Source organism: Schistocerca cancellata, chromosome 6, assembly GCF_023864275.1.
Source record: "Schistocerca cancellata isolate TAMUIC-IGC-003103 chromosome 6, iqSchCanc2.1, whole genome shotgun sequence".
NCBI lineage: Eukaryota > Metazoa > Arthropoda > Insecta > Orthoptera > Acrididae > Schistocerca > Schistocerca cancellata.
In genome coordinates, this window is record NC_064631.1 from 53,448,567 (window position 1) to 53,468,002 (window position 19,436).

At 42.5% G+C, this 19,436-nt stretch overlaps 1 protein-coding gene across 2 annotated transcripts in view; it reads left to right on the top strand.

The window, feature by feature from the left end:
- The first annotated feature begins 914 nt into the window (after positions 1-914).
- LOC126191448 (venom dipeptidyl peptidase 4-like) overlaps positions 915-19,436 on the top strand; it is a 362,149-nt gene continuing 343,627 nt past the window's right edge. For both annotated transcript variants that reach the window (XM_049932327.1, XM_049932328.1), the window contains exon 1: positions 915-1,010. In XM_049932327.1, coding sequence (XP_049788284.1) covers positions 918-1,010 — 93 coding nt within the window. In that variant the 5' untranslated portion in view covers positions 915-917. The remainder of the gene's footprint in view (positions 1,011-19,436) is intronic.

Sequence of the window (19,436 nt, forward strand, 5' to 3'; positions counted from 1 at the left end):
GGAAAGCGTTTCTGGAGAAGAGAAATTTGTTAACATCGAGTATAGATTTAAGTGTCAGGAAGTCATTTCTGAAAGTATTTGTATGGAGTGTAGCCATGTATGGAAGTGAAACATGGACGATAAATAGTTTGGACAAGAAGAGAATAGAAGCTTTCGAAATGTGGTGCTACAGAAGAATGCTGAAGATTAGATGGGTAGATCACATAACTAATGAGGAAGTATTGAACAGGATTGGGGAGAAGAGAAGTTTTTGGCACAACTTGACCAGAAGAAGGGATCGGTTGGTAGGACATGTTCTGAGGTATCAAGGGATCACCAATTTAGTATTGGAGGGCAGCATGGAGGGTAAAAATCGTAGGGGGAGACCAAGAGATGAATACACTAAGCAGATTCAGAAGGATGTAGGTTGCAGTAGGTACTGGGTGATGAAGAAGCTTGCACAGGATAGAGTAGCATGGAGAACTGCATCAAACGAGTCTCAGGACTGAAGACCACAACAACAACAACATTACAAATAAAGGTAGTAGTCACGATTGTCTTTCTTACATGTATCTACTACTTCAGTAGCAAATCCAATACATGTATGCTATAGCCGTTGCAGTACAACGTCGTGGGACCTGTCTTTGCACTGCGTCCTGCGTCTGTTGAACGAGGGGCCGATGACTTGGCTGCTCAGTCCCTTAACCCCTAACGAACAAGTGCGCGTATCGGCCGGCAGACGTGCTGGTCGGCGGAGGGGCCCGGGGAGTTCTCGTTAGGCGGCGGCGGCGGCGGCGGCGGAGCAGGTGTCGGGTAGCGGCTAGCAGCGAGCTGCTTGCGTCCACTGTGCGTGGGCGGGCGCGGAGGACCCTGGGGCCCCAGCGGCGCCTCAATATCTGCGGCGGCGCTCCTCCGCGGCGCTCAGTCCGCCAGCAGACATGGCCGCGACAGGAGACTCCACCCGACGGCGGCGGCGCGGCGGCGGGCCTCTGCCGGCCGTGGACCTGCGCAGACACGTGTGCACAGCCGCGGTGAGTCCGCTCCTCAGACTACGTACACAGGAATGACCGGTATTCGAGGACATATCTTGACGTACATTCAGAGCAAAAAAGTCTCGTAACCGTGGGCCCTAAAATGCATACCTGCAGAGCTAAGACAACTGTATCGAACATGAAAAAGTGGTGAAGGATCTCAAAGTGTACATTTTAGAGCCCATGTTTGCTAGAGTTATTTTCGCTTGTTAATGATGGTCCCTGTCATCCGTGGATACCGACCATTGCTCCTGGGACACCCTGTAAAGGCCGCGCTCAACCACCCCCGCCTCCCTCTCTGTCGTGTTTAGGCTTGAAGCAACACGTCACGTGAAAAAGGGAGAAAAGCTTCACGATAGGCGAATACGAGCAGTCGGTTCAGTTTTTCTCATTGTAGCTGACAGCATTCAATTATCACAATAATTGAACAACTTCTTGCAACACTACTACACACACAGCAACGCAATTTGCCAAATTTCTCAGAAATTTTCAGCGTTAATGTGATGGGTTTCCTTTTTATATTTGGCCACCTGCAAAGGCAACAAAGAGTTTGAAACATATTGTTGGTAGTTAATTATTTTTTACAAAGGACGGTATCACATTTCAGAGAAACTTCCTCGCAGATTAAAACTGTGTGCCGGACCGAGACTCGAACTCGGGACCTTTGCCGTAGGCGGGCATGTCCACTACCAACTGAGCTACCCAAGCATGACTCGCGCCCCGTCCTCACAGCTTTATTTCTGCCAGTATCTCGTCTCCTACCGTCCAGACTTTACAGAAGCACTCCTGCGAACCTTGTAGAACTAGCACTCCTGAAAGAAAGGATATTGCGGAGACATGGCTTAGCCACAGCCTGGGGGATGTTTCCAGAATGAGATTTTCACTCTGCAGCGGAGTGTGCGCTGATATGAAACTTCCTGGCACATTAAAACTGTGTGCCTAAGGCAAAGGTCCCGAGTTCGAATGTCCGTCGGGCACACAGTTTTAATCTGCCAGGAAGTTTCATATCAGCGCACACTCCGCTGCAGAGTGAAAATCTCATTCTGGACATTTCAGAGAAGACTGAAAATACCGGTCCAGTTTCAAGCTCTTTTTATTTATTTTTCAGCACTTAGACAACGACCGGTTTCGGGCTGTTACACACCCTTCAACAGGCGTGATTGCTCTGCACTCAATGGAGCTGCGCCACGTCATATACTCTCCATCGCGGTGCTCGGGGTCATAGCACAAAATTATCACACCTGATGATGGCATGTGGTATCCCGAAACGGATCGTGCTCGAAGCACTGAAAAATAAATGAAAATACCTTTACAACTGAAGCGGTATTTTCAACCGTTATTATAATGTACAGTTATGGATGTCCGGCTGGCAGGATTGCTTTTGTAGTTTCTCAGTGATTATGGCAAAACGCATTAAATTACCCGACGATTCCTCGTTAATACATGTGAAATATTTTATCATGATTCTGCATGAAATTACATCCACTTCTATCCACAATCCCTGTTTTTTACACAAATTAAGCGTTTCTTGTATGATTTTTGCTTAATCTTTCACAGGTACTGAAACAATGTTAAGGTAGCATGCATAATAATATATTGGAAAATATTGGTCACTGCTAAAAGTTCTGCAGTCAATTAACTATTACATGCTGTTTTGTCTCAAAATCCTCGTCGTTCATGTCATTCTAGAATTTTACCGCTGGAGCAAAATATTACGTCCTCTTTCATATGTTTGATGCAACCAAACAATTAAGAAAAAATGGTTCAAATGGCTCTGAGCACTATGGGACTTACCTTCTGAGGTCATCAGTCCCCTAGAACTTAGAACTACCTAAACCAAACTAACCTAAGGACATCATACACATCCATGCCCGAGGCAGGATTCGAACCTGCGACTGTAGCGGTCACGCGGTTCCAAACTGAAGCGCTTAGAACCACACGGCCACACCGGCCGGCCAACAATTAAGAACTTTTCACTATTGCAATAAAGAAACCTTAGGGAAAATACGGGAATTAAGACTCGTATAGATTTTGCCGTACTCCAGAATTAAATGCTGCCGCTGGTCATCTGACGTTAACATTATAACGACATCCTGTGCCGTCTAAGGTTCGTTCTCTCTCTCTCTCTCTCTGTCTCTCTCTCTCTCTCTCTGTATTCCGTGCAGCCAAACTTGGCATATGTGTATGCGCCGTGCGCAACCTTCCAGCGTGTTTCACTTTTGCTGTCCGGGTCCCTAGTGGTGCACGGGAAGAGCTGTAATGAAATTCCACGGGATTAAGTATCGTTGCCTTTGTGCGACTGGATTCGTGATTTCCCGTCAGAGAGGTCATAGGTCATAGTGACTAATAGGAAGTCATATAGTGAAGTTCCATCTGACGTTTCCCGGCGAAAGGCTGCAGGCCTTCTGCTATTCTTAATTTATATATGCGATTTACGAGACAACCTGACCAGCCAAATTTTAATGTTTTCAGTTGATTGCGGTTTTTTACCGCCTATCAACTTCATCAGAAAATGAAAACGAATTAAAAACTGAACTAGAAAAGATACCTCTATAGTGAGAGAAGCGGCAATTGAACCTGAAAGATATGAAGTTTGACTGAATACTAAAAACTACATTAAATTTCGGTAAACCAATAAATAACAAAAATTTAGGACCAGAAGTTTCACGTAAATACCTAGGTATTGCAATTACGAGCAACTGAAATTACAACCATCACATATAAAATAGTGAAGACAAACAGTAGACATTTCGATGATTGGAAGAACAGTTTGAAGTTGCAGTAAGTCTACCAAAGAGTTTGGTTACACCCATCTTGTCCGTCCTCAGCTACAGTATGCTCAGTGATATGGGAACCTTACCAGATAGGATTGACGGGGACATCGAAACACAGCCATACCGAAATCATCCTGTGCCATTCACAGAACTGACACTTCGAAAATAATATTTAATTGAACTATAGTTGTACAAAATATTGCACACAACAGAATAAATACATCATTGTAGTAAATAAATCACAAGTAGCCAAAACTTTCTTGAGAAAAATCCATATAAAAGGGTTTTGTATTGTCATGGATAAAATTTAAAAATCCTACAGGGCTATGTCTTGGCACTACTTGGCGGAGATAAAGTGTACCAAAAAAACTGTTATCAGGTTCCCAATATAAGAGAATAGGGCCAGATCCATTGCCTTGTGTCAATGAAATAATTTGAAAATCACGTCGACCTCAAGGAGACATTCTCAGAAACAATAGACCTGGGGTACCCCATCCAGCTGCTTACTAATTATCAGATCCCTCACGTCGCTATCACACACTGTTCTCTGAAAATAGTTCACGACGTTCTACCCCGCAGAAGTACAAATGTCGACTAGAATCACTATCTCGTCCACATCAAAGTTAAACTCACCCCCAAAAGAGCACAGCACAGCACAATGCAGTACAAGGAGAACGTTTTTTTAGCCCACTATCAAGGAAACCACAGCTTTAAAACCGTGTCGTGAAATAACCGCGATGGGCCCAAAACTAAACTACAACCGGCAGATGTTACCCAGACTGTATTAGACGCAATGTAAGTGGGATGATGTTTGGTTTGTGGGGCGCTCAACTGCATGGTTATCAGCGCCCGTACAATTACCCAATCTTTGCTCAGTCCAATTTCGCCACTTTCCTGGATGATGATGAAATGATGAGGACAACACAAACACCCAGTCATCTCGAGGCAGGTGAAAATCCCTGACCCCGCCGGGAATCGAACCCGGGACCCCGTGCTCGGGAAGCGAGAACGCTACCGCGAGACGACGAGCGGCGGACGCGCGCAATGTAAGTGTTTTTAATAAGAATGTTATTCTGAAGATAGAAAGTAAATGATCACAGACGGCTATCATTCGTCAAAGCACCCAAAACTGAAAATCTCAGAGAGCATTACCTAAGAATCACATTAAAAATCACAGGGTTCTGAAGTTAAGAATGGACATATACGAAGTTGGATTAAGTCATAGCTTTCTCAAAGTCCAAAGTTTTCAAGGCAATTAACTAAATTTGGTACAGTCGTTAAGGAATTTTATATGGATACACAAGTGCAATTTTTGCTTATTAAAATTTTTAATCATAAACGACTAAAATTATTCAGCAAGGTGAGCAGAAATGTTTTTTTTTTTAATGTCAGAATGCAGTTACTGTTTTATGTACAAAGTTTGATTTATTGTTGTGAGAAATATCTGTGGGACATAATATTGATATCTTCGTTTGCTAGATATTTACACCTCTCCAAATTTCTGTGAAAAAAAAAGTGCGCCAAATCTTGGGACTCTTCTCTTACATAAATGCCTTGCTATTGCAAATGAAAACTCCATCCACAGAATGTTTAACTATAGTTTTAACTAATTGCTTGCCAGATTTAAGTATTATAACTTCAGTAGCTTGCGAGGAAAAGGTATACTGTAGAGTCTCCATAGTTCGAGGTGAACGGGACCGGAACCACCTCGAACTATCGAAAACTCGGACTACTGGAATTTGAATGGGAAAAAGAAATATTGTGATATTGTAAAGAATACAGGTCGAAATATGAACTTTATTAAAATAAAAGTATTTACACATACATTTGCATTGGCAGAATAACAATAATTATTTATTTAGACAAGTAATAGTGAAGTGTCTTTTGTTTGGCGAAGCTGCAACCTTATGTCACTCCAACGTCTCAGGAGCAGTAGGTCAGTTGGTGTCGCCTCAGGCTGCTGTTCCACGTAGCATATGGCGGCCTCGAGAGCAGCGTAGCCATCGGTGGGACTCATCATCGGTGCAGCCTCTGCCTCGTCACTCTCACACTGCCATGGAATGTTAACCATGTCAACTATAGAAGAGTCTGTCACTTCCAACTGTTCGTCCGAATTTAACCACTCGCCTACTTCCACCTCTTCTGCCTCTTCACAACCTGGCAATCTTCTGATTAAATTACACGATGGTTGATCGTCCTCATCTGCTAAATATTCAGTTTCTGTGTCTGGCATACTTTCCTGTAGAATTTTCCTCCATGAGTTAGAAATTGTTGTTGTTGTGGTCTTCAGTCCTGAGACTGGTTTGATGCAGCTCTCCATGCTACTCTATCCTGTGCAAGCTTCTTCATCTCCCAGTATCTACTGCAACCTACATCCTTCTGAATCTGCTTAGTGTATTCATCTCTTGGTCTCCCTCTACGATTTTTACCCTCCACACTGCCCTCCAATGCTAAATTTGTGATCCCTTGATGCCTCAAAACATGTCCTACCAACCGATCCCTTCTTCTAGTCAAGTTGTGCCACAAACTTCTCTTCTCCCCAATCCTATTCAATACCTCCTCATTAGTTATGTGATCTACCCACCTTATCTTCAGCATTCTTCTGTAGCACCACATTTCGAAAGCTTCTATTCTCTTCTTGTCCAAACTAGTTATCGTCCATGTTTCACTTCCATACATGGCTACACTCCATACAAATACTTTCAGAAACGACTTCCTGACACTTAAATCTATACTCGATGTTAACAAATTCCTCTTCTTGAGAAACGCTTTTCTTGCCATTGCCAGTCTACATTTTATATCATCTCTACTTCGACCATCATCGGTTATTTTACTCCCTAAATAGCAAAACTCCTTTACTACTTTAAGTGTTTCATTTCCTAATCTAATTCCCTCAGCATCACCCGACTTCGTTTGACTACATTCCATTCACCTCGTTTTGCTTTTGTTGATGTTCATCTTATATCCTCGTTTCAAGACACTGTCCATTCCGTTCAACTGCTCTTCCAAGTCCTTTGCTGTCTCTGTCAGAATTACAATATCATCGGCGAACCTCAAAGTTTTTACTTCTTCTCCATGAATTTTAGTACCAACTCCGAATTTTTCTTTTGTTTCCTTTACTGCTTGCTCAATATACAGATTGAATAACATCGGGGAGAGGCTACAACCCTGTTTTACTCCTTTCCCAACCACTGCTTCCCTTTCATGCCCCTCGACTCTTATAACTGCCATCTGGTTTCTGTACAAACTGTAAATAGCCTTTCGCTCCCTGTATTTTACCCCTGCCACCTTCAGAATTTGAAAGAGAGTATTCCAGTCAACATTGTCAAAAGCTTTCTCTAAGTCTACAAATGCTAGAAACGTAGGTTTGCCTTTTCTTAATCTTTCTTCTAAAATAAGTCGTAAGGTCAGTATTGCCTCACGTGTTCCAACATTTCTACGGAATCCAAACTGATCTTCCCCGAAGTCGGCTTCTACCAGTTTTTCCATTCGTCTGTAAAGAATTCGCGTTAGTATTTTGCAGCTGTGACTTATTAAACCGATAGTTCGGTAATTTTCACACCTGTCAACACCTGCTTTCTTTGGGATTGGAATTATTATATTCTTCTTGAAGTCTGTAGGTATTTTGCCTGTCTCATACATCTTCCTCACCAGATGGTAGAGTTTTGTCAGGGCTGGCTCTCCCAAGGCCATAAGTAGTTCTAATGGAATGTTGTCTACTCCCGGGGCCTTGTTTCGCTTAGGTCTTTCAGTGCTCTGTCAAGCTCTTCACGCAGTATCATATCTCCCATTTCATATTCATCTACATCCTCTTCCATTTCCATAACATTGTCCTCAAGTAGACCATCCTTGTATAGACCCTCTATATACTCCTTCCACCTTCCTGCTTTCCCTTCTTTGCTTAGAACTGGGTTTCCATCAAAGCTCTTGATATTCATGCAAGTGGTTCTCCTTTCTCCAAAGGTCTCTAATTTTCCTGTAGCCAGTATCTATCTTGCCCCTAATGAGATAAGCCTCTACAGTCTTACATTTGTCCTCTAGCCATCCCTCCTTAGCAATTTTGCACTTCCTGTCGATCTCATTTTTGAGAAGTTTGTATCCCTTTTTGCCTGCTTCATTTACTGCATTTTTATATTTTCTCCTTTCATCAATTAAATTCAATATTCCTTCTGTTACCCATGGATTTCTATTAGCCCTCTTCTTTTTACCTACTTGATCCTCTGCTGCCTTCACTACTTCATCCCTCAGAGCTACCCATTCTTCTTCTACTGTATTTCTTTCCCCCATTCCTGTCAATTGTTCCCTTATGCTCTCCCTGAAACTCTCTACAACCTCTGGTTCTTTCAGTTTATCCAGGTCCCATCTCCTTAAATTCCCATCTTTTTGCAGTTTCTTCAGTTTCAATCTGCAGTTCATAACCAATAGATTGTGGTCAGAATCCACATCTGCCCCAGGAAATGTCTTACAATTTAAAACCTGGTTCCTAAATCTCTGTCTTACCATTATATAATCTATCTGATACCTTTTAGTATCTCCAGGATTCTTCCAGGTATACAACCTTCTTTTATGATTCTTGAACCAAGTGTTGGCTATGATTAAGTTATGCTCTGTGCAAAATTCTACAAGGCGGCTTCCTCTTTCATTCCTTCCCCCCAATCCATATTCACCTACTATGTTTCTTTCTCTCCCTTTTCCTACTGACGAATTCCAGTCACCCATGACTATTAAATTTTCGTCTCCTTTCACTACCTGAATAATTTCTTTTATCTCGTCATACATTTCATCTATTTCTTCATCATCTGCAGAGGTAGTTGGCATATACACTTGTACTACTGTAGTAGGCATGGGCTTTGTGTCTATCTTGGCCACAATAATGCGTTCACTATGCTGTTTGTAGTAGCTAACCCGCACTCCTATTTTTTTATTCATTATTAAACCTACTCCTGCATTACCCCTATTTGATTTTGTATTTATAACCCTGTAATCACCTGACCAAAAGTCTTGTTCCTCCTGCCACCGAACTTCACTAATTCCCACTATATCTAACTTTAACCTATCCATTTCCCTTTTTAAATTTTCTAACCTACCTGCCCGATTAAGGGATCTGACATTCCACGCTCCGATCCGTAGAACGCCAGTTTTCTTTCTCCTGATAACGACGTCCTCCTGAGTAGTCCCCGCCCAGAGATCCGAATGGGGGACTATTTTACCTCCGGAATATTTTACCCAAGAGGACGCCATCATCATTTAATCATACAGTAGAGCTGCATGTCCTCGGGAAAAATTACGGCTGTAGTTTCCCCTTGCTTTCAGCCGTTCACAGTACCAGCACAGCAAGGCCGTTTTGGTTAATGTTACAAGGCCAGATCAGTCAATCATCCAGACTGTTGCCCCTGCAACTACTGAAAAGGCTGCTGCCCCTCTTCAGGAACCACATGTTTGTCTGGCCTCTCAACGGATACCCCTCCGTTGTGGTTGCACCTACGGTACGGCCATCTGTATCGCTGAGGCACGCAAGCCTCCCCACCAGCGGCAAGGTCCATGGTTCATGGGGGGTTAGAAATTGTGTCTGACTTTATTTCGCTCCAAGATTCGCTAATCCAGTACACGACGCCCTTCAAAGCCACTTTCTTCAAAGCTCCTACAATGCTTTCGTTGTCTTCGGAATGCAGGATTGACTGTAGCAATTGCCGTCGATACTTTTTTTTTTAGACATTCCAGAACGCCCTGATTCATGGGCTGAATGAGACAGGTAACGTTTGGGGGGAAAAAACATGGCGCGGATACCGTCGCACTGCAGTTCTCCTGCACTTGGATATGAGGACGCGTTATCCATGAGCAAAATTGCTTTGCATGGCAGTCCCCTTTCTTTTAAAAAATTCTTGCAGTCAGGTACAAATTAGTTAAAAAACTAGTTCTTGAAAATTTCCTGGTTCATCCAGGCATTATTCTGATGTGTATAGACATCCGGAAGAGCTGAGATGGATACATTCTTGAATGCTCTTGGCTTGGCAGACTTCCCTATCACAATTAGTTTTAGTTTGTGGTTTCCAGTTGCATTTGAAGCTGCCACAACTGTGAGCCGCTCTTTACCTTTTTTTTTTGTGCCCAGGAGCACTCTTTTCTCCACAAGAAGCAAGTGTTCTCACTGGTAACATTTCAAAATTTAGACCACTTTCGTCACAATTATATATTTGTTCATTAGACAAATTTTCATCAGTTATGATTTTTTTAAACTCGACGGTAAATTTTGAAACGGCCTGAGTGTCACCAGACAGTTTTTCTCCACATACGTCTAGTTGACGCACTCCATACCTCTTCTTCCACTTGTCGAGCCAGCCCTCACTAGCGGCGAAATTGTCATCTCCTTCCTGCAGCTGGTTTCTGAAAAACAAAGCTTTTTCTTGCAAGATTGGGCCAGAAATCGGAGCACCCTTCTGTCTCTGTTTGGTAAACCACATGAACAGTGCCTCGCTTGTTTTTTCGAAGTCTGACATCTTTATTCTTCTTCGACTGAGAGATTCGTGTGAGCATTTCTGTGAAGAAAACTGTTCCAATTTAAGTCGGTTTCTTCGCCAGTCACCAACAGTAACTTCACCGACACCATATTCGAGAGCAACTTTTTTTATTGTTTCTCCTTTGTCAAGTCATCTTAGTGCTTCTAATTTTAGATACAAAGGCACAAATTTCCTCTTTTTTGTTACAGCACTCATTTTTGTAAGGTGTACAACGGAACACACAGTCAACAAACAAAACGACACACAACACTGTACAGTACAGGTACTGTGAACTACAGCAGCGTATGAACTCCCCAGTTTTGATTGGTAGCAGCCGGCAGCAGTCGGGGTATTTCGTGCCAAACTGACAACAGATGTGCGCGCAATAGGGGAGCGAGCTAATCGTCGGTGTTGATCACATTGTTGTCTGCTTTGTCACTGAACTGTACTCTCCCTATCTACCTTTTGCAATGATGTTTTCATTATTTATCATGTCAGTAAAAAAAAGAAAGTATATCGTTGCAACTTTCTTAAAAAAAAATCTCGAACTATCGTGACTCTACTGTATAAAGTTGCCAAAATGCAAGTTACGGAAAATCTTAATCAGATATTTGACAGCGTTTGTTTGTATTAGGCCTTACCTTACCTGGGTGAACTACTGCAAATCACATGCATTCTCCACTTCGTCCTCAAGCCGTCTTCTTTGCTTGTACTCTTACGTTCGCCGGATTTTCAAAGTGAGTAACAATGCAAGCTGCACGAATACTCCTGTTTTCGATTTCCTTCAATATTGACAGTGTGAAAGATCCTGGATCAAATCCTAGATCCTAGCCTCTGTAGAGTCCGGAGTCTGACATGATTAGCATAGTTAAAAATTAAACAAGCATAATACGCTGCTACCTCATCAGTAGTGTAAAAAAATGTCTTGGGGCATGTTTTTCTTATCAGATATTTCTAAGTTTCATTCGGATTTTCAGTTTTTCCATGCACACACTCTTGTAGAAGTTCTGGATCTCTAAACACGGAAATATTCACCACATTGTGGCTTCATAAAACTGGAAGAAAATACCTCAGGAAGGAACAATATGAGGAAATACAGAACAACAAAGGAACCTGCCTTGTACACGGTTTCGTTAATTAGTATTTTCATTAAACTTAGGAGCGGAATTGGAACGTAATATTCGGGAATTTAAATTTCAATGTGATGTAGTAAATGAAGATCGAAAAATTAAATTTTCACTATTTTCGTCGCTTTCGCGTACACATCGCCTCACTGCGACGTTTTGCAGTCTGCGGTACCCAAACAGCGAGGTACATTAATATAACTGTGTGAAGGTGCTGTACGCAAGCAACATATGTATGTTTGTAATGCTATGGAGAGAGTTATCTAGAGAAGTGTAGCCACGTGTGACACGATAAGACGTCGTGGGGACGCTAAGCCATCAATCGTTCACACAGCGGCAGCGTGATCGCCGAAGGTCGAACTGAGAGCCTCGAAAATCCTCCGTGTGGGCCTGGTTTCACAGTCGTCCATCAAAACATTTCGCAAGAGGCAGATGTAAAAAGGTCCATTACTCGAGTCAGTCCCACACAGCTTTGGTAATCAATCGTGCGATGAGAGATTACCATGACAGCAAATATCTTTTTTTTTCTTCCGACGATTTCATATTAGAAATAAATTATAAGAAGACGCTAGTTAATGCGACAGTCATGTCTCTAAAACGCATAAGCAGGGATTCCAAGCAGCAGTATCTGTGGTCAGCTCTAAGCTCCGCACTTTGAAGATGACAGCGTTTTGAGAACGTAGCAAGTAAGATGTACTAAATTCATGGGAATTTCGAATCAGTACTCCTCTCGGCGACGTCTAACACTGCGTTTAGAAATTACAGGCCACAGGATATGCAGACGAAAAGAAAACAAAATTGAAGAGCTAGCGAGTACCTTTATTTCTTACTTCTTTGAATACCTATATAGATTGCATAATTTGTTTCATGTAAATGACAAAAACATAGCACATCAGGAAATACGAGAAATGCATAAAAAAGCTGAATGGGTACTTGGAAAACAAACATTAAGATTCCAAAGGGAAGAACATTTCATCAAACACTTAGCATCAGTGTAAAGCGAGGTTGCCACCGTTTGTCTTCCATGGAGCCCTGTAGAGAAAAAGACTAATATAGTTCTGTTGTGACTTGGCAAGACAGCCAAGCCACTAGGAGGAAGCCGAAGGGCACGCGTTTAAGCTCACGCAGGCTGGCGTGAGGTCTGGAACAGTTAAAGGAGTTGAGTCTAGTAAAAAAAGTACGGAGCTTCTGAAATACTTAACTTTAATCCATAATTGGTGAACATCGGTCTGACGGTACATGCATCAAAAGATAAATAACAAATGATAATGGCGCCTTGCTAGGTCGTAGCAAATGACGTAGCTGAAGGCTATGCTAACTATCGTCTCGGCAAATGAGAGCGTAATTTGTCAGTGAACCATCGCTAGCAAAATCGGCTGTACTACTGGGGCGAGTGCTAGGAAGTGTCTCTAGACCTGCCGTGTGGCGGCGCTCGGTCTGCAATCACTGACAGTGGCGACACGCGGGTCCGTCGTATACTAGCGGACCGCGGCCGATTTAAAGGCTACCACCTAGCAAGTGTGGTGTCTGGCGGTGACACCACAAGTTCAACCCTTGAGCTATGATCGGTTGTTCACAACGAAGTACTGTAGAATGAACTCTCCATTTCTTGAAGCAAGACTTCTATCTCCCAACTTGCGATCCAAATCTGAAAAGGAACTTCATACAGTGTGATTTTTAGTCTAAGTTAACAGCGATCTGGGAGCATACGATCTTCCGATACCTTTGTCTCTGGACCGTTGATGGGCCGCACAGTACTTCAGCAAAAGCTTGGCCTTAACTTCAGTCGTGAATAGAAGGCTGACATCCAAGTGATCAGTTTGTATTTTTACTTGTCAGTCCGCCGCTAGACTATGTAATCCCTAAAGCTATCAAATAATAATCCCCTCATCTTATCACACATCACACATCTTACATCTTACATCATGTATCAACCTGCACTTTTACAGAGTGACAGTTACTGAACTACACGAAAAAAAACGTAAATTAGTTACGAACTACGGTGTGCACACGCTTTATTCAACATGTAAACGTCGCTACAGATATTTAGATGTAGGTTATGACATGTTCGATACGCCTCCAATCATTGGCGATGATGTGGAGCAGACGAATAGCGAAATTCTGCAGGATCCGCTGAAATATCGCAACAGCGATGCTGTCGATGAACTCCTGACTGGCTGTTTTCAGCTCAGCAATGGTTTTGGGTTTCTTGCTGCACACCTTGTCTCTAATATACACCCACAAAAAGGAGTCGCACGTGTACGGTGGCCAATCGAGGCCCTTGCCAGTGGCCTCTGGGACCACAGAGTCAGAATGCGGTCACCAAAGTACTCCTCCAGGACATCACTCCCCTCCTTCGATGGGGTCGATCTCCGTCTTGCATGAACCACACCTTGAAATCAGGGTCACTTTGGATAATGGGGATGAAATCATTTTCCAAAACCTTCACGTACCTATCGGTAGTTACCGTGCCACCAAGGAATATCGCACTGATTATTCCGTAACTGGACATTGCACACCACACAGTCACTTGATGAGGGTGAAGACACTTCTCGATTGCGAAATGCGGACCTCAGTCCCGCAAATGGGCCAATTTCGCTTATTGACGAACCCATCCAAATGAAAGTGGGCTTCGTCGCTAGACCAAACCATGCACGCGCATAGTAAGTCACATCATGCCCCACGGGAAACAGTGAAATTTGAATGTCCCAACGCAAACCGCTCAGAAGTTATGAATTCATATACACTGAAGAGCGAAAGAGACTGGTACACCTGCCTAATATCGTGTTGGGCCCCCTCTAACACGCAGAAGTGCCACAACTCGACCTGGCATGGACTAGACTGTCCGAAGTGGTTCTGCGGGGGAAACTGACGCCACGAACCCAGCAGGGCTGTCCATAGATCCGTAAGAGTAGGACGTGGTGGACGTTGCTTTTAAACAGCGCGTTGCAAGGCATCAGAGATATACTCAATACTCCGCAGCAATTCTGGACCTGTGGGGTGGCCCGTTGTCCTGTTGTAATTGCCAAAGTCCGTCGGAATGCACAATGGACGTCAACCGACGCAGGTGATCAGGCAGGATGCTTACGCACATGTCGCCTGTCAGTCGTATGTAGTCCTATCAGGGTTCCAATGTCACTCGAACTGCAGACGCCCCTCACCATTACAGAGCCTCTACCAGTTGAACATTCCTCTGCTGACATGCACGGTCCATGAATTCCTGAGGTTGTCTCCATACCAGTACACGTCCATCCGCTAGATATAATCTGAAACGAGACTCGTCTGACCACGCGACATGTTTCCAGTCGTCAACAACCTACTGTCGGTGTTGACGGGCCCATGCGTGCCTTAAGGCTTTGTGTCATGCAGTCAAGTGTACACGAATATCGATGATGTTTCGTTGAAAGGTTAGCACGCTGACATTTTTTGATGGCCCAGCACTGAAATCTGCAACAATTTGCGGAAGAGTTTCACTTCAGTAACGTTGAACGATTCTCGTTTGTCGTCGTTGGTCCCGCTCTTGCAGGGTCTTTTTCCTCCGCAGCGATGTCGGAGATTTGAGGTTTCACCGGATTCCTAATATTCGCTGTACGTTCGTGAAATGGTTGTACGGGAGAATGCCCACTTGATCGCTACCTCGGAGATGCTGTGTCCCATCGCTCGTGCGCCGACTATAGCACCACGTTCAAACTCACTCAAATCCTGACGTGATGACTGGGTGTTGTGTGATGTCCTTAGGTTTGTTAGGTTTAAGTAGTTCTAAGTTCTAGGGACTGATGACCATAGATGTTAAGTCCCATAGTGCTCTGAGCCATTTGAACCATTTTCAAATACTGATAACGACTGCGCCAGACACTTGTTTTACATAGGTGTTGCCGACCTCAGCGCCCTATTCTGCGTATTTATGGTTCTTTATATTTGAATACCCATGCCTATACCAACTCCTTTGTCGCTTCAGTGTAGTTCAATAATTGTCACCCTGTACCACAAAATCAAAATTGAAGTCCAACAACATACACGATCCTTTGTACAACAAAAATTATTCTTTAAACATCTCCCTCGGTAAATCAAACTTTGTCATTCTTGATTACTTTTCTACCATTACCAAATCAATATTTGAATCCAGTATTCTGCAAAATTTTATATACAAGAGCTCATAAATGAATACCTTCCTCAATTAAATCACCAATATTGGAAATAGCTCCCCAATCTGGATCAGAACTGCTATATTTGTTAACTACCACATTCATCATATTCATATTCTTTGACCTTAGAAGGAAAATTAACCTCGCAACCCCAAACTCATTTGCTCTGGACACAGTTAGAGGGCGAGTATCTGTTTACGAACAACGTTACGAAACACTGTCTTATTTAGATGCTCAGTCTATTATTATGTTACTTTTTCTCATTATTGCTGTGTACACTTTTCATGTTTCATTTTAACTATCTGTTTTTCAGTTTCACACGATGCAAAACAGTAGATCGATAATTGCTTTCCACATAGTTTGTCGACACCACAAAACGTGTTTGATATTTATTCTACTTTTTTTACTAAATACGATCATTCCTTCTCTCTGCATTATGGCAAGGCCCTAAAAACGTCACCTTGTAACTTTCCTTACCTCTCCTCTTTTCTCCCTTTTCTCTATTCTTCTTCATCCCACATTCCTACTATCATTTCACACGTTAAATTAACTATATCCGCATTAACTATTCTCATTTACTCCTTTTTCATTTTAATAATTATCTAAACTTTCCCTTATCACTCTCCACCAGAATTCATGACATCATCCAGCAATCACTTACTATTCCCCCATTCATACTTTGCAGCAAAACAATCGCTCTTCTCAGCTACTCTCCTCCACATACTTGTTATTCATTAATTACTTTCCATTTTCAGTCATTGTTCCTACACAGCAACAAAATACTCAATTTATTGTTATTTCTACTAAAATTACAAACCCAAACCAAATTTAGTTATTGAAATACTGCCACACAACTATATCAGTCTTGTGATTCGTGGTTTTATTTATCAGCACTCCCACATATTCTGTATAAGTCTATTAACACACAAACTAATCCTGTTGTTTTCATCTGTCACTAATTTAGCTACTCATCACCATCATCAGGAATTATGTCTCATTTCGGGGAATTTTGTCATGCAGTTACGTCTGCTCAGTCCTTGCTCTGGATAGTTCGATAGCTGAAGAGTTGTTTTGAACGATATAAAGGATTGTAGAAGAGTAGGAAGCAGTGCAGAAAACTAAAGAAAGAAACAGCACTACAACAGCTTGGGACCCTATGCACGCCACTGCACGTATTAAGAGTAGTGAACCCCTAAGCTTTGCTTTGTCATAGCAGATGACTTCTTATCTATTCCTTCTGGGTACAAAATTGGTGGTCTTTACCAAAGTTTCCATTACCCTCCACAAACCAGTTAGATTTTATGGAAATTGATGGGTATCACTGCTGTCAGCTGCAGTGAGACATTACGCAGAATCGGCGGTGACGAGTAAAATTGTGTACTGGACCTGGATTAGAACTCGAGATCTCCTGCTTACTGGGCAGGTGCGGTAACCACGGTGACATCCGGGACACAGCGTGATCACAGCTTCGCGGACTATCTCGGCACGCTTGAGTCGATACACAGTCCCACCGAGCTCCGCCTATCTGCTGTCCATGTCTATTGACCTCACGTTCACTACTCTGAGACTCCCACTGGAGGTCGGACGTATTTGTGCACCCGCACTGAAGAAAGTGAATCCATTGCCCAGCTAGGCGTATCAATCATATGAACGTGTGGCGTCTGTTCTTTCGGACATGCCTGAAATAACACACCACGCACTCCTATAACAGTTAGGTTGCCGTTTACCAGTATCCATCATTGTGTTAAAGATACCCTTTACTCTATTGTTCTGACCTACCAACCTAAAACTCTTTGGACAAGCCAAATTCTTTCCGAACACTTCAACAGTATTACTTCTTTATCTTATAAAGTCTTAATATTTTAAATCATCTACCTCATTCACATCTTCGGAAGTGATCTCCTTAACTTTCTCCACTTCTGCCTCATTCTTCCTACTACATCCTGGAAAACCTGGTCAGTCACTCTACTTCAGTAGCTTGGGCGACAATGCGTTTATCCAAGCATACTGCCTCTTCATTTCTAATATTTTCTGACTCATCTTGTACTGTAAACATTGTACTTTTAACTTCATTAAATGTCTGATATATTGTTTCACCTAGATCGTCTAGTATTTTCTTTCGTGATTCATCTACCTTTTTGCTAAGAGTGTCTATCTGTCCACTTGCTTCTTAGCGTCCTTCCTCCATTTTCGCTAATAGCAATCAAAATATACCTTCTACTCCTCCCTTTCCATCTACTTCTCTTCTGACACCTGGCTCCAATTTAATGACTAATCCTTTTCCTACATTTTCCATAAATATCCTGTATCTTTATCTACCACTTTATGACTTCCCCAAGCATGGAAACTATCTGCCTGTTCACCCTCTTCAATCGTCATTTTGTGTACTCATTGAAAACACGAAACAAAACAAGCCATATCCCAACAGATTTCAAACTTCGATCCTAAGATTAACAGATTGGTCAAGACAGTATTAAAGTAACACTGTCAGGTCACTACACGGTCGACATATATGGAGAAGATGGTTCTCATATGTGTATTTCGCGAGATTATAGGCAGTGTGCTTATAGAAGTTTTTTTTAGAGATAACTTGAGTTGTTGTCTGATTATTTCACCCCACGACAACACGATTTACATGATTCCACCTAGTTACTAAATTATGTATATCACACACAATTCTGTTACTAATTTCGTAAACACTGCAGGATTTGACTATACATGTGTCCACGTATCCCTGTAAACCAACAGAAAGTTAGTACTCGTGAAAGTTTAGCAACATAACTGTGAGCACGGTGTAACCATACCCTGTGTGGTTCGGCAGCTGTCATATTAATTTTAGCATCGACCAAAGCTTAGACCAATAGCAAACAAGCAGCTTTAACACTGTTGGTCGACGCCGGACAATATACGTACGCGATCTTATCAAATATTATAGGTATGCCAACTCACTCTGAAGATAACACTGCAGAAGCGTCTGTAACAATCTATTCAAAAGGCACATAACACACACAACTGGTGCAGCGTTAATTTAAAAGATAGATAGTATAAGTAAATGAAAATACTTATTAACCAATAGTGGTCCCACAAAGAAAGAAAATAATTTTACAATGGAACAAACGATTTACAGTTTGAACCGCGGAATTCTGTTAGTTTTTAACTGGGGAGAGCGCACGGCAATGCAGCTTATGTATTCGTTGTTCGAGAAGCGTAGCACCGTGTCGAGATGACTATGGTAGCTTGTGACGTTGCAGACGAGGTTATTACAGCAATCCCGTTTGTCGCATTTCCACGGAAAAGCATGCTGGTGAAGTCTCTTCTCGTTTAGGCTGCAAAGTCCTCCGCAGTGGCGTTTAACAGACCACTGTCTGTATAGACGTAATTATGGTGATAACACGTATAGTATGTTCACGTCCATCATTTATCATATAGCCTTCAGTTTCAGTACTTTATACACAGTTTGTGATAATTTCCGACCGCTGTATAAGTGTTCGTCACGTTTGCATACAACTACCGTGATCGGGAGAACTCAGAAACACCGTTCTTATGCCTGATCCATAACTTTAATTATGTTCACTGTAACAGTCATGGATTAAAGCACTCGGTTGTCCGTTAAGATGACAAATACGTTACACAGTTCTGTGGAGCTTTAGCTCTCGCGATGCGATACATGTCAAAGCAGATTCATTCACACGGTAACAATAATTACAGTGTATTCTCGGGAAAGCATTGTCAATACCCGTACAGATAATCCATTTAGTCATACTCACATCGCACGCTCTACCTGTTCCTAATCACTTCAACTTCCTTTATACACTGCAACGGCGATCGGCACAGTCCGTAGTAAAACTCCGCGATTCAACACACGCGGGCGCGTGCAGTCGCGTGT